We start from the raw sequence: 27015 nt of genomic DNA on the forward strand, positions 1-27015 counted from the left end.
GGTCCTTCGGGGTCTTAGAAGCGCACCATATCCCAGATCGATGATACCGACACAGATACTGACTCTAGTGTCGACTATGAAGATGCAAAATTACAGCCGAAGGTGGCTAAGGGTATACGGTACATGATTATTGTCATTAGAGGTTTTGCATATTACTGAGGAGCCCCCTGTCCCTGACACGAGGGTACACATGTATAAAGGGAAAAAGCCTGAAGTCACTTTTCCATCCTCATTTGAATTAAGTGACTTGTGCGAAAAGGCTTGGGAATCTCCGGATAGGAGACCACAAGTTCCCAAAAGGATTCTCATGGCGTATCCTTTTCCACAAACTGATAGGATACGCTGGGAATCTTCGCCAAAAGTTGACAAGGCACTGACACGTTTGTCCAAAAAGGTGGCACTGCCTTCTCAGGATACGGCTTCCCTCAAGGAACATTTACAATCATTCCGGTACTATTGCTCGACCGGCTATGGCGTCGGCCTGGGTTTGTAGTGCGGTTGTGGCAAGGGCAGATTCCTTATCTACGGAAATTGACACCTTAGATAGGGACGCCATTCAAATGACCATAGAGCATATCAGAGATGCTGCCTTGTATATGAGGGATGCTCAGAGAGACATTTGTTTATTAAGCTCCGGAATAAATGCTATGTCTATTTCTGCTAGGCGGCTCTGGTGGACCAGACAGTGGACGGGAGATGCCGATTCAAAGCGGCATATGGAGTCCTTGCCTTACAAAGGGGTGGAGTTGTTTGGAGACGGCCTCTCGGATCTTGTCTCTACGGCTACGGCTGGTAAGGCAAATTTCTTACCTTATGTACCCCCGCAGCATACAAAAAAGGCACCTCATTATCAAATGCAGTCCTTTCGTTCCAATAAAAACAAGAAGGTACGTGGATCATCCTTTGTTGCCAGAGGAAAAGGCAGGGGGAAAAAGCTGCACACAGCTAGTACCCAAGAGCAGAAGTCCTCCCCTGCGTCTGCAAAGTCCACCGCATGACGCTGGGGCTTTCCGAGGGGAGGCAGATCTGGTGGGGGCTCGTCTTCGGTTTTTCAGCCACGTCTGGGTTCACTCGCAGGTGGATCCCTGGGCATTAGAGATTGTTTCTCAGGGATACAGGCTGGAATTCGAAGACTTGCCTCCTCGCCGATTTTTCAAATCTCCTCTGCCGGCTTCCCCGTTAGAGAGGGAGCTAGTGTCGGCAGCAATCCAAAAATTGTATTTTCAACAGGTGATTGTCACAGTTCCTCATCACCAGCAAGGAGAGGGATATTACGCAACCCTGTTTGTGGTCCCGAAACCGGACGGTTCGGTCAGACCCATTTTAAACCTGAAATCTCTGAACCTGTACTTGAAGAGGTTCAAGTTCAAAATGGAATCACTCAGGGCGGTCATCGCCAGCCTGGAGGGGGGGATTGGATGGTGTCCCTGGACATAAAGGATGTTTACCTTCATGTTCCGATATTCCCCCCGCATCAGGCGTTCCTGAGATTTGCAGTGCAGGACTGTTACTACCAATTTCAGACGTTGCCGTTTGGGCTTTCCACGACCCCGAGAATTTTCACCAAGGTAATGGCGGAAATGATGGTGCTCCTGCGCAGGCAGGGGGTCACAATTATCCCATACTTGGACGATCTCCTCATAAAGGCGAGATCTCGGGAGAGGTTGCTGGACAGCGTGTCTCTGTCCATGAAGACGTTGCAGATACACGGCTGGATTCTTAATATACCGAAGTCCCAGCTAGTCCCTACAACGCGTCTGACTTTTTTGGGGCTGATTCTAGACACAGACCAGAAAAAGGTTTTTCTTCCGATCGAAAAGGTTCAGGAACTCCTAGCCATGGTCAGGAACCTATTAAAACCAAAAAAGGTTTCAGTGCATCATTGCACGCGGGTCCTGGGGAAGATGGTGGCTTCCTACGAGGCCATCCCTTTCGGCAGGTTCCATGCGAGGACTTTTCAATGGGACCTCTTGGACAAGTGGTCCGGGTCCCATTTACAAATGCATCAAAGGATCACCCTGTCTCCCAGGACCAGGGTATCTCTCCTGTGGTGGCTGAACAGTGCTCCCCTACTAGAAGGTCGCAGGTTCGGCATTCAGGACTGGGTCCTGGTGACCACGGACGCAAGCCTCCGAGGCTGGGGAGCAGTGACACTGGGAAGAAATTTCCAATGTCTCTGGTCAAGCCTAGAGTCTGGTCTCCACATCAACGTCCTGTAGTTGAGGGCCATATACAACGCCCTGCGTCAAGCGGAGGAATTGCTTCGGAGAAAACCGGTTCTGATTCAGTCAGACAATGTCACGGCAGTGGCTCATATAAACCGCCAAGGCGGAACAAGGAGCAGAATGGCCATGGCAGAAGCGACCAGGATTCTACGGTGGGCGGAAGGCCATGTAAGCGCGCTGTCAGCGGTGTTCATCCCGGGGGTGGACAACTGGGAGGCGGACTTCCTCAGCAGGCACGACCTGCATCCGGGAGAGTGGGGACTGCATCAAGAAGTCTTCGCACAGATCACGGATCGTTGGGGACTGCCTCAAATCGACATGATGGCATCCCGTCTCAACAAAAAGCTAAAGCGGTATTGCGCCAGGTCAAGGGACCCTCAGGCGGTAGCGGTAGACGCTCTGGTGACACCATGGGTGTTCAGATCGGTCTATGTGTTTCCTCACCTTCCTCTCATACCCAAGGTGTTGAGAATAATACGAAGAAGCAGGGTCAGAACAATACTCATTGTTCCGGATTGGCCACGGAGGACTTGGTATCCGGAGCTGCAAGAGTTGCTCGTTGGGGATCCGTGGCCTTTTCCTCTAAGGCAGGACCTGCTGCGGCAGGGGCCCTGTCTGTTCCAAGACTTACCGCGGCTGCGTTTGACGGCATGGCGGTTGAACGCCGGATCTTAGCGGAAAAAGGGATTCCGGAGGAAGTCATTCCTACCCTGATCAAGGCTAGGAAAGACGTGACGTTAAAACATTATCACCGTATATGGCGGAAATATGTTTCTTGGTGTGAGGCCAGAGCTGCTCCTGCGGATGAGTTCCATTTGGGCCGTCTACTTCACTTCCTTCAAACAGGAGTGACTTTGGGCCTAAAATTAGGGTCCATAAAGGTCCAGATTTCGGCCTTATCCATTTTCTTTCAAAGAGAATTGGCCTCTGTTCCTGAAGTACAGACCTTTGTGAAGGGAGTGCTGCATATTCAGCCTCCCTTTGTGCCTCCGGTGGCGCCTTGGGATCTTAACGTGGTGGTACGTTTCCTCAAGTCACCTTGGTTTGAACCACTCAAAACTGTGGAGTTGAAATACCTCACGTGGAAGGTGGTCATGTTGGCGTTAGCTTCGGCAAGACGTGTTTCCGAATTGGCGGCTTTATCACATAAAAGCCCATACTTGGTTTTTCACGTGGATAGGGCAGAGTTGAGGACTCGCCCTCACTTTCTGCCAAAAGTGGTCTCATCTTTTCATGTGATCCAACCTATTGTCGTGCCTGTGGCTACACGGGACTTAGAGAATTCCGAGTCCCTGGATGTAGTCAGGGCTTTGAAGATTTGTGTGACCAGAACGGCTAGAATCAGGAAGACTGAAGCTTTGTTCGTTCTGTATGCGGCCAACAAGGTTGGCGCTCCTGCTTCAAAGCAGACTATTACTCGCTGGATCTGTAACACGATTCAGCAGGCGCATTCTACGACAGGATTGCCGTTACCGAAATCGGTTAAGGCCCACTCCACTAGGAAAGTGGGCTCTTCTTGGGCGGCTGCCCGAGGGGTCTCGGCATTACAGTTGTGCCAAGCAGCTACTTGGTCGGGGACAAACACCTTTGCAAAGTTCTATAAGTTTGATACCCTGGCTGAGGAGGACCTCCTGTTTGCTCAATCGGTGCTGCAGAGTCATCCGCACTCTCCCGCCCGTTTGGGAGCTTTGGTATAATCCCCATGGTCCTTACGGAGTCCCAGCATCCTCAAGGACGTTAGAGAAAATAAGATTTTACTTACCGGTAAATCTATTTCTCGTAGTCCATAGAGGATGCTGGGCGCCCGTCCCAAGTGCGGACTTCTTCTGCAAGACTTGTATATAGTTGTTGCTTACATAAGGGTTATGTTATAGTTTTTCGGTGGAACCGTGGATATGTTGTTGTTCATACTCTTAACTGGGTAAGTTTATCACAAGTTATACGGTGTGATTGGTGTGGCTGGTATGGATCTCGCCCTTAGATTTACAAAAATCCTTCCTCGTACTGTCCATCTCCTCTGGGCACAGTTTCCCTAACTGAGGTCTGGAGGAGGGGCATAGAGGGTGGAGCCAGTGCACACCCAGAGTCCAAAGCTTTCTTAAAGTGCCCTATCTCCTGCGGAGCCCGTCTATTCCCCATGGTCCTTACGGAGTCCCAGCATCCTCTACGGACTACGAGAAATAGATTTACCGGTAAGTAAAATCTTATTTTTTTGCACCTGCAAAGTCTCCGAGTGCCGCAGATCTTTTCTTCTTGGTTATGGCCTACATCGCACTGAAGGCACCGGAGCATCCAGCTAATGATCCACTGAGCATCCAGCTGATGATTTTAAGTAGGTGCCCACGGGCTACATGCACCCCACCCTATGAGTGGTGAGTGCAGACACTGCACCCCGCTTCTGGGCTGGTGAGTGCTGTGGTTTTATATTTGTTGATATACATAATATAGAGAGAGGGAGATATGGGTGGGTATGTATGTATATGTGTGTGTGTGTGTGTGTGTATGTATGTGTGTGTATATATATATATATATATATATATATACACACACACACACACACACACACACACACACACACACACACACACACACACACTATGGTAATGGGGATAATGCATGTCTTTAACGTGGAGTAGGCTTCAGCTGGTGCATTATAGATTTTATGTCCGTTTGGGTAATATAGATCAGTGGGCAGCAGAGGTGTAGGGGTAGAGCTTGGGGTATTATATGTGTAATATCAGTCGGGGTAATACAGGCCACTGGCACACAGCAGTAACAGCAGCATCTGTAGTTCCAGGTGTAGTGGTCATACTACACACATTGCAGCAATAACCCTATTGTACAGCATGCACAAGACAGTCATTTACTAGCAGGGCTATGATGAGATTTGATATGCATTAAGTGGCATGCAGGGACGTCTCCGAGAATGTGGCGTATCTGATGTCCACTTATGTGTTGCTCTGAGGGCATGTGGTGGCATCAAATGTTCATGTTGTGGATTTGATGGGTAATTTAGGCTCGTGGGGTAGTCTAAAGCTATGTGGGGATGTTCCGAGGGACATTTGATGGGCATGTGGAGAGGTCAGCTTATGACCTGTCAAAGCATGGACTCCAGAAGATCTCTGTAGGTGTATTGTGGTATCTGGCATTAACATTTTAGAAAAGGATCCTTCTAAGTCCCGTGAGTGGTGACTCCATAGCTGGTACTGGTGTTTTTGTTTTTGTTTTTTTTACCAGTACATACCACAAATGCTCAATCTGGGGAATGTGGAGGCCAAGTCAACACGTATATCCTTTTCTTCAAAACCGTGCCAGAACAATGTTTGCAGTGTGGCAGGGAGCATTATCCTTCTGAAATAGGGTGCTGCCATCATTATTTATTTTTTATGGTTTTTATATAGTGAGCATATTCCAATTGCTCTTTACAATTGGAAACAGTGATGAAACAAACCAGGTAATAGACAGCCATAGAGGTAGGAAGGCCCTGCACGCAAGCTTGCAATCTACAGGCAGAATAGGCATTGATACACAAGGACAGGTGCTATCTATTGCAAAATGGTCCAACCAGATTTAAAGGGCTGTGTGATTTAGTTGCATAGCAATGTTGGCCAGGGGTCAAGAGGATGTGAAGTCAATAAAGACAAAATATGTGAGGTTATGTGTGGACTGTATAGAGGGGATGTACTTGGGCAGTTCTGGAATCTGATAAGCTTGCCTCGATAGGGAATAAAGGAATACTGTTGCCTTTAAGGGGTGCACTTGGTCTGCAACAATGTTGAGATAAGTGGTACATGTTAAAATAATATCTACATGAATGACAGGACCCAAGTTTTCCCAGCAAAACATTGTCCTGCGAATCGCACTGCCTCTGCCAGCTTGCCATCTTCCCATAGTGCCTCCTGGTACTATCTTTTCCCCAGGTAAACGACGCACACTCACTCTGCCGTCCACATGATATAAAAGTAAACACGATTCATCAGACCAGGTCACCTTCTTCCATTGCTACATGGTCCAGGTCTGACACTTGCATGCCTATTGTAGGGGTTTTCGGCGGTGGACAGTGATCAACATGGGCACTTTGACCAGTCTGCAACTATGAAGCAAGCTGCGATGCATTGTGTGGTCTGACACCTTTTTATCATACTCAGCATTAACTTTTTCAGCAATTTGTGCTGCATTAGCTCTTCTGTGGGATAAGACCTTGGACGCCCCCATGAGCCTGTCGCTGTTTCACTGGTTGTATTTCCTAGGACCACTTTTGGTAGGTACGAACCACTGCATACCGGGAACACACACCACAAGACCTGACAGTTTGGAGATGCTGTGACCCAGTCATCAGACCATCACACTTTGGCCCTATTCATCGTTGCTCTGGGGCAGATTTATTAAGCCTGGTGAAGCGATAAATTGTACGGTGATAAAGTACCAGCCAATCAGATCCTAACTGTCATGTCACAGGCTGTGTTTGAAAAATGACAGGAGGTTATTGGCTGGTGCTTTATCTCCTTCCACTTTATCACTTCACCGAACTTAATAAATCTGCCCCTTAGTTCCTTACGCTTGTCCATTTTTCCTGCTTCCAAACACATTAACTTCAGTGACTATTTGTTCACTTGCTGCCTAATATATCACACCCCTTGCCATTTACATTGGTAAGTGCATTAATATGGCAACAACCATGTGGTGCAAATCTGTACTCCTTATAGAATGAGCGGTCTGGACATTGCAGGTTGTTCCATGGGCAATGTAGTCTGGCCACAGAACTTCGCTCATCTCTGCCCAAATGCAAATAAAGAAATATTTAGGTCTGTAGAATTTTTTTTGCGTAAACAAACTTTGTACACATGATGAAGTGGCAAAGAAAAGGAGCTGTTGGTTACCTGAATTGGATTCCTTTTGTCCAGTGTAAAGAGTATACGGATACACAGTAACAAAGAAAACAATTGACAGCGCTAACGGTGGGTACATACTTAGCGATAAAGTAAACAACGTCACTCATTTTGACCATTCCTGAGCGACGTCATTTACTTTATCACTAAGTGTGTATGCCGCCGCCGAGCGATACAAGTCCCCACGGGCCGTTAATGAACCTCAATGTCTGCCGTGCATGCAGCTCAATTTGGACTTCACATCCAAAACGGCATGACGTCACTGTGCGATGATAATAGTGATATCGCACAGTGTGTAAGCCCCCCGTCGGGCAGCCTGGCCCAGGAGGGGAAAAACTAGGTGGCGTCATTCATAGAGCACATCGCCTAGTGTGTACCCACCTTAAGAAATTCAACCTCCAGAAAATTTGAAGACTTTTCATGCCCTCGCTGGGAATAATTGATATATAAAGGTATAATAAATATATATATATATATATATATATATATATATATAAAGAAGAATAACGAGGCGGCACTCGGAGACTTGCAAAAACTTCAAACGTGTATTAAAGTGCTGTCAACGTTTCGGGGACCACCTCCCCTTCGTCAGACCCCCCTGACGAAGGGGAGGTGGTCCCCGAAACGTTGACAGCACTTTAATACACGTTTGAAGTTTTTGCAAGTCTCCGAGTGCCGCCTCGTTATTCTTCTTTGTACATTGGGGTGACCCCCCGGAGGAAGGCACCGTAGCAAGCAGGTCCCAAGGGACGTCTGGAGTGCCGGAGTCAAGTGTGTATATATATATATATATATATATATATATATATATATATATATATATATATATATATAATGTGTGCGTATATATCTCTCTATCAAGCAAACATTTAATTTAAAAACTGCTTCTAAAATCAGCCGCTTATCTATATAATACTTATCGGATCAAAAATAAATATAATATTGTGCACATTAGTTATTAATTTATGCAACGTTGATTTAACAGATTTTGTGCCTTCATATGCATTGCTTGGGCAGCTAAAACATATCTAATGGTAACACATTATATCAATGATTCCTAGATTTCCTGTAACAGCTTGTGCCTGTCTATGTTCATATATATTACATGTTTTCAACAGTCCACAGGTTTAACAGATACCACTTTCAGACTGAAGATGGGACTTGGACCATGATTTTTCCCTGTTTGTTGAACAAGGGTTGGACCCATATTTTAGCTTCTATACCGCTTTCATAGTGAACGTTGGTTCCGAGTTATTCCCGGGTCGACACCATTCACACTGAACTAGTGTCTGCCTGCATGTCACTTTAGACATTCCCTTGAGACTGGCCTCCAGTTACATAGCCAATCGGCAGCTTTTATATAACCCGTGTCGTACCATTCACATTGCAGCTGACCTGGGTAGGTCCCTGGAATACCCCTGGTAGTGATCCAGGGTCGAGGCACTAACAATTTGGACCTTGGCCGACCCTTTCCTACGCCAGGACCCGGATCACCCTGGCAGTATCAAGGGTTTTTTGCTCACTATGAAAGGGGTAATAGGGTCTGTTTTACTATTTATATATGCTGCATATAAAAAGCAGATTTAATGCAGTAAAGAACATTTGTATGCGCACACATGCAGACATTGTTATTAAAGCTTTAATTTGGACAAATTAAATAAAGGTAGCTTGATTTTCTATCCCACACCCTCGTGTCTTACTTTCAAGGTTTTGAACATCAATATCGACCTTTAATACATTTACTCTAAAACTTATTAATTTAAGGTCGATATTGGGGGGGGGGGGGTAGGTATCAGCACATGCTGTGTGCGCTGATACTGCTTCCCCTCATGTATGACAGCGGCAGTGTGTGCAAGGCGCCTGTCTATATCGCCACTGATATCTTTTAGATAGCACACCGATGTGCAGGGCTATCAGTTTCGACAGCTACAGGCGTCCGCCCATACACCACAGCTTGGCTGTGGCGGGTGCCGACTCCCGGCTGCATGTGAGCTCTTGCAAGAGTAGCAAGATCCTACACGTGCCCCGGAGGCGGCCAGGGGAGTGACAGTGCATTAGCACTGAGCTGATGCGCTGTGCTCTCTGAGGGAGAGCATTCGCTACCCCTCTCCAGCAAACAATATTTTCTTACATCTCATCACTGTAGCTTCCTGCTTCGCCTCCATAATCATGCAAAGCAGGAAGAGCTATAGGTGCACATAATGTACCACTATAGTACATCTCCCCCCTTTGTTTCCTGTTGTAAATCAGTCATGTGAACCGATACCTGCTGTGTTCATACTCCCTTTTTTCCCCCCTCTTTGTCCTTTGCAGATATATGAAGTACCTTTACCTATATGAGTGTGAGAAGAAATCGCTTAGCTCTCCAGCAGAGTTGCAAGCGGCTATAGATGGAAACCGACGAGAAGGAAGACGTCCCAGCTATGGAACGTCTTCCTTTAACTATTCACCAACTCCAGCAGGGCCCAATAATTTCTTAGGAGCTCAGAAACTTCCTGTGCCTATGCTTGGAGTCCAGCCGACTTCTCGCGCATCACCAGCAACTCCGCTTAAGAAAGGTCAGTGGCCGTCCATAGAATATTTTATATCTTTATGTGGAGATAACATGCTTTTGTCTATCTGTTATTTGGCAATGTCAGGCTTTATAAAACTCTAAAAACAAAACAGGCTTTACTTTCCTAAGCAAAATCCATAATAGAATATTTTGAGCAAATAGAAGAAATGCCCATCAAGATCACTTTTGTTTGTTTGTTTGTTTTTTCTAACGTCCTAAGTGGATGCTGGGGACTCCGTCAGGACCATGGGGTTTAGCGGCTCCGCAGGAGACAAGGCACAATAATAAAAGCTTTAGGATCAGGTGGTGTGCACTGGCTCCTCCCCCTATGACCCTCCTCCAAGCCTCAGTTAGATTTTTGTGCCCGGCCGAGAAGGGTGCAATCTAGGTGGCTCTCCTGAGCTGCTTAGAATAAAAGTTTAAGTTAGGTTTTTTATTTTCAGTGAGTCCTGCTGGCAACAGGCTCACTGCTACGAGGGACTTAGGGGAGAGAAGTAAACTCACCTGCGTGCAGGATGGATTTGCTTCTTAGGCTACTGGACACCATTAGCTCCAGAGGGAGTCGGAACACAGGTCTCACCCTGGGGTTCGTCCCGGAGCCGTGCCGCCGACCCCCCTTGCAGATGCCGAAGTTGAAGAGGTCCAGAAACAGGCGGCAGAAGACTTTCAGTCTTCATAAGGTAGCGCACAGCACTGCAGCTGTGCGCCATTGTTGTCAGCACACTTCATACCAGCGGTCACTGAGGGTGCAGGGCGCTGGGGGGGGCGCCCTGGGCAGCAATGTATTATACCTTTTTTATGGCTAAAATACATCACATATAGCCCTTGAGGCTATATGGATGTATTTAACCCCTGCCAGATCTCACAAACTCCGGGAGAAGAGCCCGCCGTTTTAGGGGGGCGAGGCCTATTCTCCTCAGCACACGGCGCCATTTTCCTGCTCAGCTCTGCTGTGAGGAAGGCTCCCAGGCTCTCCCCTGCACTGCACTACAGAAACAGGGTTAAAACAGAGAGGGGGGGCACTTATTTGGCGATATGATTACATATGTGAAAATGCTATAAGGGAAAACACTTGTATAAGGGGTTGTCCCTGTATAATTATAGCGTTTTTGGTGTGTGCTGGCAAACTCTCCCTCTGTCTCCCCAAAGGGCTAGTGGGGTCCTGTCCTCTATCAGAGCATTCCCTGTGTGTGTGCTGTGTGTCGGTACGTGTGTGTCGACATGTAGGAGGACGATGTTGGTGAGGAGGCGGAGCAAATTGCCTGTATTGGTGATGTCACTCTCTAGGGAGTCGACACCGGAATGGATGGCTTATTTAGGAATTACGTGATAATGTCAACACGATGCAAGGTCGGTTGACGACATGAGACGGCCGGCAAACAAATTAGTACCTGTCCAGGCGTCTGACACCGTCAGGGGCTTGTAAAAACGCCCATTTACCTCAGTTGGTCGACACAGACACGGACACTGACTTCAGTGTCGACGGTGAAGAAACAAACGTATTTTCCTTTAGGGCCACATGTTACATGTTAAGGGCAATGAAGGAGGTGTTACATATTTCTGATACTACAAGTACCACAAATAAGGGTATTATGTAGGGTGGGAATAATCTACTTGTAGTTTTTCCTGAATCAGATAAATTAAAGTGTGTGATGATACGTGGGTTTCCTCCGATAGAAAATTATTGGAGGTATACCCTTTCCCGCCAGAAGTGAGGGCGAGTTGGGAAACACACCTTAGAGTGGATAAGGCGCTCACACGCTTATAAAAACAAGTGGCGTTACCGTCTCCAGATACGGCCGCCCTCAAAGAGCCAGCTGATAGGAAGCTGAAAAATATCCTAAAAAGTATATACACACATACTGGTGTTATACTACGACCAGCAATCGCCTCAGCCTGGATGTGCAGCGCTGGGGGGGCTTGGTCGGATTTCCTGACTGAAAATATTGATACCCTTGACAGGAACAATATTTTATTGACTATAGAGCATTTTAAGGATGCATTTCTATATATGCGAGATGCGCATTCTGGCATCAAGAGTAGATGTGATGTCCATATCTGCCAGACGATGTTTATAGACATGACAGTGGTCAGGTGATGCAGATTCCAGACGGCACATGGAAGTATTGCCGTATAAAGGGGCGGTCCATCGGACCTGGTGGCCATGGCAACAGCTGGAAAATCCACTTTTGTTACCCCAAGTCACATCTCAGCAGAAAAGGACAGTCTTTTCAGTCTCAGTCCTTTCGTACCCATAAAGGCAGGCGGGCAAAAGGCCAGTCATATCTGCCCAGGGTTAGAGGAAAGGGAAGAAGACTGCAGCAGGCAGCCCATTCCCAGGAACAGAAGTCCTCCACAGCTTCTGCCAAGTCCGCAGCATGACGCTGGGGCCATACAAGCGGACTCAGGTGCGGTGGGGGGTCATATCAAGAGTTTCAGCACGCAGTGGGCTCACTCGCAAGTGGACTCCTGGATCCTACACGTAGTATCCCAGGTGTACATTGGAAATTCGAGACGTCTTCCCCTCACAAGTTCCTGAAGTCTGCTTTACCAATGTCTCCCTCCGACAGGGAGGCAGTATTGGGAAAAAATTCACAGGCTGTATTCCCAGCAGGTGATAATCAAAGTACCCCTCCTACAACAAGGGAAGGGGTATTATTCCACACTATATTGTGGTACTGAAGCCAAACGGCTCTGTGAGATCTAAAAGATTTGAACAATTACATACAAGGGTTCAAATCAAGATGGAGTCACTCAGAGCAGTGATAGCGAACCAGGACGATATGGTGTCACTGGATATCAGGGACGCTTACCTACATGTCCAAATTTTGTCCTTCTCACCAAGGGTATCTCAGGTTCGTGGTACAGAACTGTCACTATCAGTTCAGACGCTGCCGTTTGGATTGTCCACGGCACCCCGGGTCTTTACCATGGTAATGGCCGAAATGATGATTCTTCCTAAAAGAAATATGGACGCTTTCCTGATAAGGGCAAGGTCCAGAGAACAGTTGGCGGTCGGAGTAGCACTATCTCAAGTAGTTCTACGACAGCACGAGTGGATTCTAAATATTCCAAAATCGCAGCTTTTTCCGACGACACGTCTAATGTTCCTAGGAATGATTCTGGACACAGTCCAGAAAAGGATGTTTTCTCCCGGAGAAGAAGGCCAGGGAGTTATCCTAGCTAGTCAGGAACCTCCTAAAACCAGGAAAAGTATCAGTGCATCATTGCACAAGGGTCCTGTGAAAAATGGTGGTTTCTTACAAAGCGATCCCATTCGGTAGATTTCACGCAAGAACCTTTCAGTGGAATCTGCTGGGAAAATGGTCCGGATCGCATCTTCAGATGCATCAGCGGATAACCCTGTCTCCAAGGACAAGGGTGTTTTCTTCTGCGGTGGCTGCAGAGTGCTCATCTATGAAAGGGCCGCAGATTCGACATTCAGGACTGGGTCCTGGTGACCACGGATGCCAGCCTGAGTGGCTGGGGAGCAGTCACACAAGGAAAAAATTTCCAGGGAGTGTGATTAAGTCTGGAGACTTCTCTCCACATAAATATACTGGAGCTAAGGGCAATTTACAAGGCTCTAAGCTTAGCAAGACTTCTGCTTCAAGGTCAGCCGGTATTGATCCAGTGGGACAACATCACGGCAGTCGCCCACGTAAACAGACAGGGCGGCACATGAAGCAGGAGGGAAATGGCAGAAACTGGAAGGATTCTTCGCTGGGCGAAAAATCATGTGATAACACTCTCAGCAGTGTTAATTCCGGGAGTGGAAAACTGGGAAGCAGACTTCCTCAGCAGGCATAACCTCCACCCGGGAGAGTGGGGACTTCAGCGGGAAGTCTTCCACATGATTGTAAACCGTTGGGAAAAACCAAAGGTGGACATGTTGGCGTCCCGCCTGAACAAAAAACTAGACAAATATTGCGCCAGGTCAAGGGACCCTCAGGCAATAGCGGTGGACGCTCTGGTAACACTGTGGGTGTACCAGTCAGGGTATGTGTTCCCTCCTATGCATCTCATACCAAAAGTACTGAGAATCATAAGAAGGAGATGAGTAAGAACGATACTCGTGGTTCCGGATGGGTCAAGAAGGACTTGGTACCCGGAACTTCAAGAGATGCTCACGGAAGAACCGTGGCCTCTACCTTTAAGAAAGGACCTGCTCCAGCAGGGGCCTTGTCTGTTCCAAGACTTACCGCGGCTGCGTTTGACGGCATGGCAGTTGAACGCCGGATCCTGAAAGGGCATTCCAGATGAAGTCATCCCTACCCTGGTCGAAGCCAGGAAGGATGTAACCGCAAAACATTTTCACCGCATTTGGCGAAAATATGTTGCGTGGTGTGAGGCCAAGAAGGTCCCTACAGAGGAATTCCAACTGGGTCGTTCCTACATTTCCTGAAAACAGGACTGTCTATGGGCCTAAAATTAGGGTCCATTAAGGTTCAAATTTCGACCCTGTCGAATTTCTTCCAGAAAGAACTGGCTTCAGTGCCTGAAGTTCAGACGTTTGTAAAAGGGGTACTGCATATACAGCCTCCTTTTGTGCCCCCAGTGGCACCTTGGGATCTCAATGTTGTTTTGAGTTTCCTAAAGTCACATTGGTTTGATCCACTCACCACTGTGGAATTAAAATATTTCACATGGAAGGTGAAGATTCTATTAGCCCTGGCTTCAGCCAGGCGTGTGTCAGAATGGGCGGCTTTATCATATAAAAGCCCTTACTTAATTTTTCATTCTGACAGGGCAGAATTGAGGACTCGTCCTCAATTTCTCCTTAAGGTGTTTTCTGTTTTTCACATGAACCAACCTATTGTGGTACCTGCGGCTACTAGGGACTTGGAGGACTCCAAGTTACTTGACGTTGTCAGGGCCCTGAAAATATATGTTTCCAGGACGACTGGAGTCAGAAAATCTGACTCGCTGTTTAGCCTGTATGCACCCAACAAGATGGGTGTTCCTGCTTCTAAGCAGACGATTGGTCGCTGGATTTGTAGTACAATTCAGCTTGCACATTCTGTGGCAGGCTTGCCACAGCCAAAATCAGTAAAAGCCCATTCCACAAGGAAGTGGGCTCATCTTGGGCGGCTGCCCGAGGGGTCTCGGCTTTACAACTTTGCCGAGCTGCTACTTGGTCAGGGGCACACCCTGACTGAGGAGGACCTGGAGTTCTCTCATTCGGTGCTGCAGAGTCATCCGCACTCTCCCGCCCGTTTGGGAGCTTTGGTATAATCCCCATGGTCCTGACGGAGTCCCCAGCATCCACTTAGGACGTTAGAGAAAATAAGAATTTACTTACCGATAATTCTATTTCTCGTAGTCCGTAGTGGATGCTGGGCGCCCATCCCAAGTGCGGATTGTCTGCAATACTTGTACATAGTTATTGTTACAAAAATCGGGTTATTCTTGTTGTGAGCCATCTTTTCAGAGGCTCCTTCGTTGTTATCATACTGTTAACTGGGTTCAGATCACAGGTTGTACGGTGTGATTGGTGTGGCTGGTATGAGTCTTACCCGGGATTCAATATCCTTCCTTATTATGCACGCTCGTCCGGGCACAGTATCCTAACTGAGGCTTGGAGGAGGGTCATAGGGGGAGGAGCCAGTGCACACCACCTGATCCTAAAGCTTTTATTATTGTGCCTTGTCTCCTGCGGACCCGCTAAACCCCATGGTCCTGACGGAGTCCCCAGCATCCACTACGGACTACGAGAAATAGAATTATCGGTAAGTAAATTCTTATTTTTTTTATTTTTTATTTTTTTTTTTTAAAGATACCCTTTTCACACATGCAGCTATATCTCAGATTGTTGCGCCTGAACACTCACCAGCCCTGGATTTCTGCATTTGGGAAAGAAGCAGATAGAGTAGATACAGGTACAGAAAAAATAGGGTAGCATGACAAGTACACAGGGAAAGGGGGAGGGACAGGGCATCCAAAAGCATCAAGTAAATACATTAAATTGTTTGTGAGGCAAGTGTCATCCTCTGTCGGGGTTTCATTCAAATTAAAAGGAGAGCTCTGGGGAACGGGATGTGGAGAGGGGGCACCTTTGCCTTCTGTAATGTTTAAGTGCCACGGGAGCCACTTCATAATAGGGGAGGTGAGACCAGACGAATATATTGCCTCCCTAGTCTCCATTTCAAAGTGGGATTGGGTTTTGGAGATTACTTTCTCAAAGGGGGGGGGGGGGGGGATTTCCAGTGTTGAGCAATGGTAGCTCTAGCAGATATCAAAATATGACCTAAAACATAGCGGGAGGGTTTCTATTTTTACTTTTTTACTTTGATTTTAGTTTTATACGATGGTTGACCAAAAAGTAATGTCTAAATGCTCATGACTCAAAATTTATTATAGATACAGATTTGAAAATTGCCAGTAAAATACTTTGAAGTCTTAATAACAGAATGAACAAAGTAAAAATTTATAAGTGCGCTTTCAACAGCAGCTGGCATAGGGATGGTCTAAAATCCCTTAATACATAGAAAATACAAGCATATACCAGCGCTGGCTGAATTACATAAATAATCAATGGACGGTTGGTTTAAAATTAAAATAATCTGATTTTATTATCTAAAATAACTAAGAGAATAAAATCCCTTCTCTAAAATATGCAGATGCAAAAATAATAAACAGTACATGGATTATTGCCACCAATAGTGATGTATATTGCAATACAAGAGAAGTTCCACTTCTGTACTCTTGTATAGTTCAGGAAACTTGGCTAGGACACTTTCCCGTTGAAACAGTCACTAGGTATGCAATGTGTTTACCGGATATGTTGAAGCATAGATCCCATGATGTAGCGTCAGCCTTAGGTGGAGTCCAATTATGGCTGGTGGGATGATCCAGAATTAAAGTGCTGTGGTGCAAAGTCCCATAATGGAGCAGGTGTCCAAAAGTGTGCCAAGATGTAGCAGGAGTTAAAATCACAGCAGAGTGGAAAGGCTCGAGCTCTACGCGTTACGCTGGTTCCAGAGCATCCAGCTTCCTCAGGAGCATGTGTTGTAATGGGTGCCTGGGTCTCCTTATATAACCCCTTGGTTAGCTGAATTGGTGGCACCTGTGGCAATTTAATAATGTCTAATACCAAACCGTCCAATAAAACTATAACAGTAAAGGTGCAGAAAAATCCTACATGGTCTCCTTATTTCTCTGACGTCCTAGTGGATGCTGGGAACTCCGTAAGGACCATGGGGAATAGACTGCTCCTCAGGAGACTGGGCACATCTAAAGAAAGAATTAGGACTATCTGGTGTGCACTGGCTCCTCCCCCTATGACCCTCCTCCAAGCCTCAGTTAGATTTCTGTGCCCGGCCGAGCTGGATGGCACACTAGGGGCTTTCCTGAGCTCCTAGAAAGAAAGTATATTTAGGTTTTTTATTTTACAGTGAGATCTGCTGGCAACAGGCTCACTGCAGCGAGGGACTAAGGGGAGAAGAAGCGAACCTACCTAAGTGGTGGTAGCTTGGGCTTCTTAGGCTACTGGACACCATTAGCTCCAGAGGGATCGCACACAGGACCCGACCTCGTCGTCCGTTCCCGGAGCCGCGCCGCCGGCCCCCTTACAGAGCCAAAAGCAAGAAGGTCCGGAAAATCGGCGGCTGAAGACTTCTGTCTTCTCCAAGGTAGCGCACAGCACTGCAGCTGTGCGCCATTGCTCCTCATGCACACCACACACTTCGGTTACTGATGGGTGCAGGGCGCTGGGGGGGGGCGCCCTGAGCAGCAATATTAACACCTTGGCTGGCAAAACTGACACCATATATAGCCCCAGAGGCTATATAGGTGTAAATTACCCCTGCCAGAATAACACAAAAAGCGGGAGAAAGCCTGCCGAAAAAGGGGCGGAGCCATCTCCCTCAGCACACTGGCGCCATTTTCCCTCACAGCTCCGCTGGAAGGATCGCTCCCTGGCTCTCCCCTGCAGTCCTGCACTACAGAAAGGGTAAAAAAGAGAGGGGGGGCACTAAATTTAGGCGCAATACATATATAATAAGCAGCTATAGGGGAAAACACTCTGTATAGTGATATCCATCTGTTATATAGCGCTCTGGTGTGTGCTGGCATACTCTCCCTCTGTCTCCCCAAAGGGCTTTGTGGGGTCCTGTCCTCTGTCAGAGCATTCCCTGTGTGTGTGCTGTGTGTCGGTACCGCTGTGTCGACATGTATGATGAGGAAAATGATGTGGAGGCAGAGCAAATGCCTGTAAATGTGTTGTCACCCCCTGAGGGGTCGACACCTGTGTGGACTTATGGAAGGAATTACGTGACAGTGTCAGCTCCTTACATAAAAGGTTTGACGACATAGGACAGCCGGCTACTCAGCTTGTGACTGTTCCAGCGTCTCAAATGTCATCAGGGGCTTTAAAACGCCCGCTACCTCAGATGGCAGACACAGATGTCGACACGGATACTGACTCCAGTGTCGACGACTATGAGACTAGTGTACCCTCCAATAAGGCCACCCGTTACATGATTGAGGCAATGAAAAATGTATTACACATTTCTGATAGTACCCCAGGTACCACAAAAAAGGGTATTATGTTCGGTGAGAAAAAACTACCAGTAGTTTCTCTGACGTCCTAGTGGATGCTGGGAACTCCGTAAGGACCATGGGGAATAGCGGGCTCCGAAGGAGGCTGGGCACTCTAGAAAGATTTATGACTACCTGGTGTGCACTGGCTCCTCCCACTATGACCCTCCTCCAAGCCTCAGTTAGATTTTGTGCCCGGCCGAGGTTGGATGCACACTAGGGGCTCTCCTGAGCCCTTAGAAAGAAAGTATAGATTTAGGTTTTTTATTTTCAGTGAGACCTGCTGGCAACAGGCTCACTGCAGCGAGGGACTAAGGGGAGAAGAAGCGAACTCGCCTGCTTGCAGCCGGATTGGGCTTCTTAGGCTACTGGACACCATTAGCTCCAGAGGGATCGACCGCAGGCCCAGTCCTTGGTGTTCGGTCCCGGAGCCGCGCCGCCGTCCCCCTTACAGAGCCAGAAGCAAGAAGAGGTCCGGAAAATCGGCGGCAGAAGACATCAGTCTTCACCAAGGTAGCGCACAGCACTGCAGCTGTGCGCCATTGCTCCTCACACACACTTCACACTCCGGTCACTGAGGGTGCAGGGCGCTGGGGGGGGGCGCCCTGAGAAGCAATTATAACACCTTGGCTGGCAAAAATACCACAATATATAGCCCCAGAGGCTATATATGTGGAAAATACCCCTGCCAGAATCCAGAAAAAAGCGGGAGAATAGTCCGCGGAAAAGGGGCGGAGCTATCTCCTGCAGCACACTGGCGCCATTTCTCCTTCACAGATCCGCTGGAAGGAAGCTCCCTGGCTCTCCCCTGCAGTCTACACTACAGAAAAGGGTAAAAAAAGAGAGGGGGGGCACTAAATTTAGGCGCTGTATAAATTATATAGAAAAAGCAGCTATAGGGGACATAACTCAGTTAGTCCCCGCATTATATAGCGCTCTGGTGTGTGCTGGCATACTCTCACTCTGTCCCCCCAAAGGGCTTTTGTGGGTCCTGTCCTCTGTTGGAGCATTCCTTGTGTGTGTGCGGTGTGTCGGTACGGCTGTGTCGACATGTTTGATGAGGATAATGATGTGGAGACGGAGCAGATGCCTTTAGAAGGGATGTCGCCTCCTGCGGGGCAGACACCTGAGTGGTTGAGCTTATGGAAAGAAATGAGTGCACGTATAGACTCCTTACATAAGAAATTTGACGACATGCCCAATGTGGGACAGTCGACTTCTCAGCTCGTGCCTGTCCAGGCGTCGCACAGGTCATCAGGGGCTCTAAAACGCCCGCTACCTCAGACCGCAGACCCAGATGTCGACACTGATACTGACACCAGTGTCGACGACGATGAGTCTAACCTGATGCCCACTAAGGCCATTCACTGCATGATTGAGGCAATGAAAGAGGTGTTACACATTTCTGATATAAATACAGGTACCACTAAAAAGGGTATTATGTTTGGGTAGAAAAAACTACCCGTAGTTTTACCCCCATCAGATGAATTAAATGAAGTGTGTGAAGAAGCGTGGGCTTTCCCTGATAAAAAATTGGTAATTCCTAAGAAGGTACTAATGGCGTTCCCTTTCCCGCCAGAGGATAGGTCACGTTGGGAAACACCTCCTAGGGTGGATAAAGCGCTCACACGTTTGTCTAAAAAGGTGGCACTACCGTCTCCGGATACGGCCGCCCTCAAGGAACCTGCTGATAGAAAGCAGGAGGCGATCCTGAAGTCTGTATATACACACTCAGGCATTATACTTAGGCCAGCTATTGCGTCAGCTTGGATGTGCAGTGCTGCCGCTGCGTGGTCAGATAAACTGTCAGAAAATATTGACACATTAGACAGAGACACGATCCTGTTAACCATAGACCATATAAAAGACTCAGTCTTATATATGAGAGATGCACAGAGGGAAATCTGCCGACTGGCATCTAAAGTTAGTGCATTGTCCATTTCTGCTAGGAGAGGCTTATGGACTCGCCAGTGGACAGGAGATGCAGATTCTAAAAGGCACATGGAAGTGTTGCCATATAAGGGTGAGGAATTATTTGGGGATGGTCTCTCGGACCTAGTTTCCACAGCAACGTCTGGGAAGTCAGCATTTTTACCCCATGTCCCCTCATAGCCTAAGAAGGCGCCGTTTTATCAGGTTCAGTCCTTTCGGACCCAGAAAAACAGGCGTTGAAAAGGCGGGTCTTTTCTATCCAGAGGCAGAGGTAGGGGAAAAAGGCTGCAACAAACAGCAGGTTCCCAGGAGCAAAAGTCCTCCCCCGGTTCTTCTGCCAAGTCCCCCGCTTCTTCTGCTAAGTCCGCCGCATGACGGTGGGGCTCCACAGGCGGAGCCTGGTACGGTGGGGGGCCGCCTCAAGAATTTCAGCGATCAGTGGGCTCGCTCACAGGTGGATCCCTGGATCCTTCAAATAGTATCTCAGGGGTACAAACTGGAATTCGAGGCGTCTCCACCCCACCGGTTCCTAAAATCTGCCTTGCCGATTGCTCCCTCAGACAGGGAGGCGGTGCTAACGGCAATTCACAAGCTGTATTCCCAGCAGGTGATAATCAAGGTACCCCTACTTTAACAAGGCCGTGGTTACTATTCCACACTATTTGTGGTACCGAAACCGGACGGTTCGGTGAGACCCATTTTAAATTTGAAATCCTTGAACACATACATAAAAAAATTCAAGTTCAAGATGGAATCGCTCAGGGCGGTTATTGCGAGCCTGGAAGAGGGGGGATTACATGGTATCCCTGGACATCAAGGATGCTTACTTGCATGTCCCCATTTACCATCCTCACCAGGAGTACCTCAGATTTGTGGTACAGGATTGCCATTACCAATTCCAGACGCTGCCGTTTGGACTGTCCACGGCACCGAGGGTATTTACCAAGGTTATGGCGGAAATGATGATACTCCTTCGAAAAAAGGGAGTTTTAATTATCCCGTACTTGGACGATCTCCTAATAAAAGCGAGGTCCAAGGAACAGTTGTTAGTGGGAGTAGCACTATCTCAGGAGGTGCTGCACCAGCACGGCTGGATTCTGAATATCCCAAAGTCACAGCTGGTTCCGACGACACGGCTACTGTTCCTGGGTATGATTCTGGATACAGTCCAGAAAAAAGTGTTTCTCCCGGAGGAGAAAGCCAGGGAGTTGTCATCTCTAGTCAGAGACCTCCTGAAGCCAAAACAGGTATCAGTGCATCGCTGCAAGCGGGTCCTGGGAAAGATGGTGGCTTCTTACGAAGCAATTCCCTTCGGCAGGTTCCATGCCAGAATCTTTCAGTGGGACCTGTTGGACCAGTGGTCCGGATCGCATCTTCAGATGCATCGCTTGATAACCCTGTCTCCAAGAACCAGGGTGTCTCTACTGTGGTGGCTGCAGAGTGCCCATCTTCTAGAGGGCCGCAGGTTCGGCATACAGGACTGGGTCCTGGTGACCACGGATGCCAGCCTTCGAGGCTGGGGGGCAGTCACACAGGGAAGAAACTTCCAAGGACTATGGTCGAGTCAGGAGACTTCCCTTCACATAAATATTCTGGAACTAAGGGCCATCTACAATGCCCTAAGTCAAGCAAAATCCCTGCTCCTACACCAGCCGGTGCTGATCCAGTCAGACAACATCACGGCAGTCGCCCATGTAAATCGACAGGGCGGCACAAGAAGCAGGATGGCGATGGCAGAAGCCACAAGAATCCTCCGATGGGCGGAGAATCATGTACTAGCACTGTCAGCAGTGTTCATTCCGGGAGTGGACAACTGGGAAGCAGACTTCCTCAGCAGACACGACCTCCACCCGGGAGAGTGGGGACTTCATCCAGAAGTCTTCCAGATGCTGGTAAACCGTTGGGAAAAACCACAGGTGGACATGATGGCGTCCCGCCTCAACAAAAAGTTAAAAAGATATTGCGCCAGGTCAAGGGACCCTCAGGCGGTAGCTGTGGACGCTCTAGTGACACCGTGGGTGTATCAGTCGGTTTATGTGTTCCCTCCTCTGCCTCTCATACCAAAGGTATTGAGAATAATAAGAAAGCGAGGAGTAAACACAATTCTCGTGGTTCCGGATTGGCCAAGACGAGCGTGGTACCCGGAACTTCAAGAGATGCTCTCAGAGGACCCGTGGCCTCTCCCGCTCAGACAGGACCTGCTACAGCAGGGGCCCTGTCTGTTCCAAGACTTACCGCGGCTGCGTTTGACGGCATGGCGGTTGAACACCGGATCCTAAAGGAAAGGGGTATTCCGGAAGAAGTCATTCCTACGCTTATTAAGGCCAGGAAAGATGTTACGGCAAAGCATTATCACCGCATATGGCGGAAATATGTTGCATGGTGCGAGGCCAAAAAAGGCCCCAACAGAGGAATTTCAACTAGGTCGATTTCTGCATTTCCTGCAAGCAGGAGTGAATATGGGCCTAAAACTAGGCTCCATTAAAGTACAGATCTCGGCTCTGTCGATTTTCTTTCAAAAAGAACTAGCTTCAGTACCTGAAGTTCAGACATTTGTGAAAGGAGTGCTGCATATTCAGCCCCCGTTTGTGCCTTCTGTGGCACCTTGGGATCTCAACGTGGTGTTGAGTTTCTTAAAATCACATTGGTTTGAGACACTAAAAACCGTGGATCTGAAATATCTCACGTGGAAAGTGGTCATGTTATTGGCCTTGGCTTCAGCCAGGCGAGTGTCAGAATTGGCGGCTTTATCATGTAAAAGCCCTTATCTGATTTTCCATATGGATAGGGCTGAATTGAGGACTCGTCCCCAATTTCTCCCTAAGGTGGTGTCAGCGTTTCACCTGAACCAGCCTATTGTGGTGCCTGCGGCTACTAAGGATTTGGAGGACTCCAAGTTGCTAGACGTTGTCAGGGCCCTGAAAATATATGTTTCCAGGACGGCTGGAGTCAGAAAATCTGACTCGCTGTTTATCCTGTATGCACCCAACAAGCTGGGTGCTCCTGCTTCTAAGCAGTCTATTGCTCGCTGGATTTGTAGTACAATTCAGCTTGCACATTCTGTGGCAGGCCTGCCACAGCCAAAATCTGTGAATGCCCATTCCACAAGGAAGGTGGGCTCATCTTGGGCGGCTGCCCGAGGGGTCTCGGCTTTACAACTTTGCCGAGCAGCTACTTGGTCAGGGGCAAACACGTTTGCAAAATTCTACAAATTTGATACCCTGGCTGAGGAGGACCTGGAGTTCTCTCATTCGGTGCTGCAGAGTCATCCGCACTCTCCCGCCCGTTTGGGAGCTTTGGTATAATCCCCATGGTCCTTACGGAGTTCCCAGCATCCACTAGGACGTCAGAGAAAATAAGAATTTACTCACCGGTAATTCTATTTCTCGTAGTCCGTAGTGGATGCTGGGCGCCCATCCCAAGTGCGGATTGTCTGCAATACTTGTAAATAGTTATTGTTAACTAAAGGGTTATTGTTGAGCCATCTGTTGAGAGGCTCAGTTGTTTTCATACTGTCAAACTGGATATAGTATCACGAGTTGTACGGTGTGATTGGTGTGGCTGGTAAGAGTCTTACCCGGGATTCTAAATCCTTCCTTATTATGTCAGCTCGTCCGGGCACAGTGTCCTAACTGAGGCTTGGAGGAGGGTCATAGTGGGAGGAGCCAGTGCACACCAGGTAGTCATAAATCTTTCTAGAGTGCCCAGCCTCCTTCGGAGCCCGCTATTCCCCATGGTCCTTACGGAGTTCCCAGCATCCACTACGGACTACGAGAAATAGAATTACCGGTGAGTAAATTCTTATTTTTTCCTGCATCTGAGGAATTAAATGAGGTGTGTGAGGAAGCCTGGACTTCCCCCGATAAGAAATTGATAATTTCTAAACGGTTATTGGCAGCGTACCCTTTCCCGCCAGAGGACAGGTCACGTTGGGAAACATCCCCTAGGGTAGATAAAGCGCTTACACGCTTATCAAAACAGGTGGCACTACCGTCTCAGGATACGGCCGCCCTAAAGGATCCTGCTGATAGAAAGCAGGAGGCTACCCTAAAAGCTATATATACACACACGGGCATTATATTGCGACCAGCGATTGCATCAGCATGGATGTGCAGTGCTGCTGCTGCGTGGTCAGATTCCCTGTCGGATAATATTGATACCCTGGATAGGGACAATATTTTGCTGATAGTGGAGCATATAAAAGACGCTGTCTTATACATGCGCGATGCACAGAGGGATATTTGCCGGCTGGCATCAAAAATAAGTGCAAGGTCCATTGCCGCCAGAAGGGGGTTATGGACTCGGCAGTGGTCAGGTGATGCCGATTCAAAAAGGCACATGGAAGTTTTGCCTTATAAGGGGGTGGAACTGTTTGGGGATGGTCTTTCAGACCTCGTTTCCACAGCTACGGCTGGGAAATCGTCATTTTTGCCACAGGCTACCCCACAGCAAAAGAAAGCACCGTATTATCAAGTACAGTCCTTTCGGCCCCACAAACACAAGAGGGCTCGAGGCGCATCCTCTCTGCCGAGAGGCAAAGGTAGAGGGAAAAAGCTGCAGCATACAGCCAGTTCCCAAGACCAAAAGTCCTCCCCCGCGTCCGGTAAGTCCACAGCATGACGCTGGGGGCCCGTCTCAGAAATCTCAGCACACAGTGGGCTCTCTCACAGGTGGATCCCTGGATCCTTCAAGTAGTATCTCAGGGGTACAGGCTGGAATTCGAGACGTGTCCCCCCCCCCCCCCCCGCCGTTTTCTAAAATCTGCCTTACCAACAACTCCCTCTGCCAGGGAGGCAGTGTTGGTGGCTATCCAAAAACTGTATTCACAGCAAGTGATTGTCAAGGTACCCCTCCTTCAGCAAGGAAAGGGTTACTATTCCACAATGTTTGTGGTACCGAAACCGGACGGTTCGGTGAGACCCATCTTAAATTTAAAATCCTTGAACACGTTTATCAGAAAGTTCAAGTTCAAGATGGAATCGCTCAGGGCGGTTATTGCGAGCCTGGACGAGGGGGATTACATGGTCTCTCTGGACATCAAGGATGCATACCTGCATGTCCCCATTTACCCTCCTCACCAGGAGTACCTCAGATTTGTGGTACAGGACTGTCACTATCAGTTCCAGACGCTGCCGTTTGGGTTATCCATGGCACCGAGGGTCTTTACCAAGGTAATGGCCGAAATTATGATACTCCTTCGCAAGAAGGGAGTTTTAATTATCCCGTACTTGGACGATCTCCTGATAAAGGCGAGGTCCAAGGAACAGTTGGTAGTGGGGGTAGCACTTTCTCGGGAAGTGCTGCAACAGCACGTCTGGATTCTCAATATTCCAAAGTCAAAGCTGGTCCCGACGACACGTCTTCTGTTCCTGGGAATGATTCTGGACACAGACCAGAAAAAAGTGTTTCTTCCAGTGGAAAAAAGCCGAGGAGTTGTCATCTCTAGTCAGAGACCTCCTAAAACCGGGACAGATGTCGGTACATCAATGCACACGAGTCCTGGGAAAAATGGTAGCTTCGTACGAAGCAATTCCATTCGGAAGGTTCCACGCAAGGACTTTCCAGTGGGATCTGTTGGACAAATGGTCCGGGTCCCATCTCCAGATGCAACAGCGGATAACCCTGTCGGCAAGGAGCAGGGTGTCGCTGCTGTGGTGGCTGCAGAGGGATCATCTACTAGAGGGCCGCAGATTCGGAATACAGGACTGGGTCCTGGTGACCACGGATGCCAGCCTTCGGGGCTGGGGTGCAGTCACACAGGGAAGAAATTTCCAAGGACTGTGGTCAAATCCGGAGATTTCGCTTCACATAAATATTCTGGAGCTAAGGGCCATTTACAATGCCCTAAGCCAAGCAAGGCCCCTGCTTCAGAACCAGCCGGTACTGATCCAATCAGACAACATCACGGCGGTCGCCCATGTAAACAGACAGGGCGGCACAAGAAGCAGGAGGGCAATGGCAGAAGCCACAAGGATTCTCCGATGGGCGGAAAATCACGTGTTAGCACTGACAGCAGTGTTCATTCCGGGAGTGGACAACTGGGAAGCAGACTTCCTCAGCAGGCACTACCTCCACCCGGGAGAATGGGGACTTCATCCAGAAGTCTTCCAAATGCTGGTAAACCGTTGGGAAAGACCACAGGTGGACATGATGGCGTCCCGCCTCAACAAAAAGCTAAAAAGATATTGCGCCAGGTCAAGGGACCCTCAGGCGATCGCTGTAGACGCTCTAGTAACACCGTGGGTGTACCAGTCGGTTTATGTGTTTCCTCCTCTGCCTCTCATTCCCAAGGTACTGAGAATAATACGAAGAGCTTGGTACCCGGAACTTCAAGAAATGCTTTCAGAGGACCCTTGGCCTCTGCCGCTCAGACAAGACCTGCTGCAGCAAGGGCCCTGTCTGTTCCAAGACTTACCGCGGCTACGTTTGACGGCATGGCGGTTGAACACCGGATCCTGAAGGAAAAGGGCATTCCAGAGGAAGTCATCCCTACCCTGATCAAAGCCAGGAAGGATGTCACCGCAAAACATTATCACCGCATTTGGCGGAAATATGTTGCTTGGTGTGAGGCCAGGAAGGCCCCAACGGAGGAATTTCAACTGGGTCGATTCCTGCATTTCCTGCAAGCAGGGGTGACGTTGGGCCTCAAATTGGGGTCCATTAAGGTCCAGATTTCGGCCCTGTCGATTTTCTTCCAGAAAGAACTGGCTTCACTGCCTGAAGTTCAGACTTTTGTCAAAGGAGTGCTGCATATTCAGCCTCCTTTTGTGCCCCCAGTGGCACCTTGGGATCTCAATGTGGTTTTGGAGTTCCTGAAATCACATTGGTTTGAACCACTTAAGACTGTGGATTTGAAATATCTCACGTGGAAAGTGGT

The 27015-nt window shown here is 48.3% G+C and overlaps 1 protein-coding gene across 2 annotated transcripts in view; it reads left to right on the forward strand.

Moving 5' to 3' along the window:
* ARID3B (AT-rich interaction domain 3B) overlaps positions 1–27015 on the forward strand; it is a 546358-nt gene that overhangs the window by 202714 nt on the left and 316629 nt on the right. For both annotated transcript variants that reach the window (XM_063926363.1, XM_063926364.1), the window contains exon 6: positions 9428–9672. In XM_063926363.1, the coding sequence (XP_063782433.1) occupies positions 9428–9672 (245 nt within the window). The remainder of the gene's footprint in view (positions 1–9427; positions 9673–27015) is intronic.

Source organism: Pseudophryne corroboree, chromosome 6 (genome assembly GCF_028390025.1).
Source record: "Pseudophryne corroboree isolate aPseCor3 chromosome 6, aPseCor3.hap2, whole genome shotgun sequence".
NCBI classification, from domain to species: Eukaryota; Metazoa; Chordata; class Amphibia; order Anura; family Myobatrachidae; genus Pseudophryne; species Pseudophryne corroboree.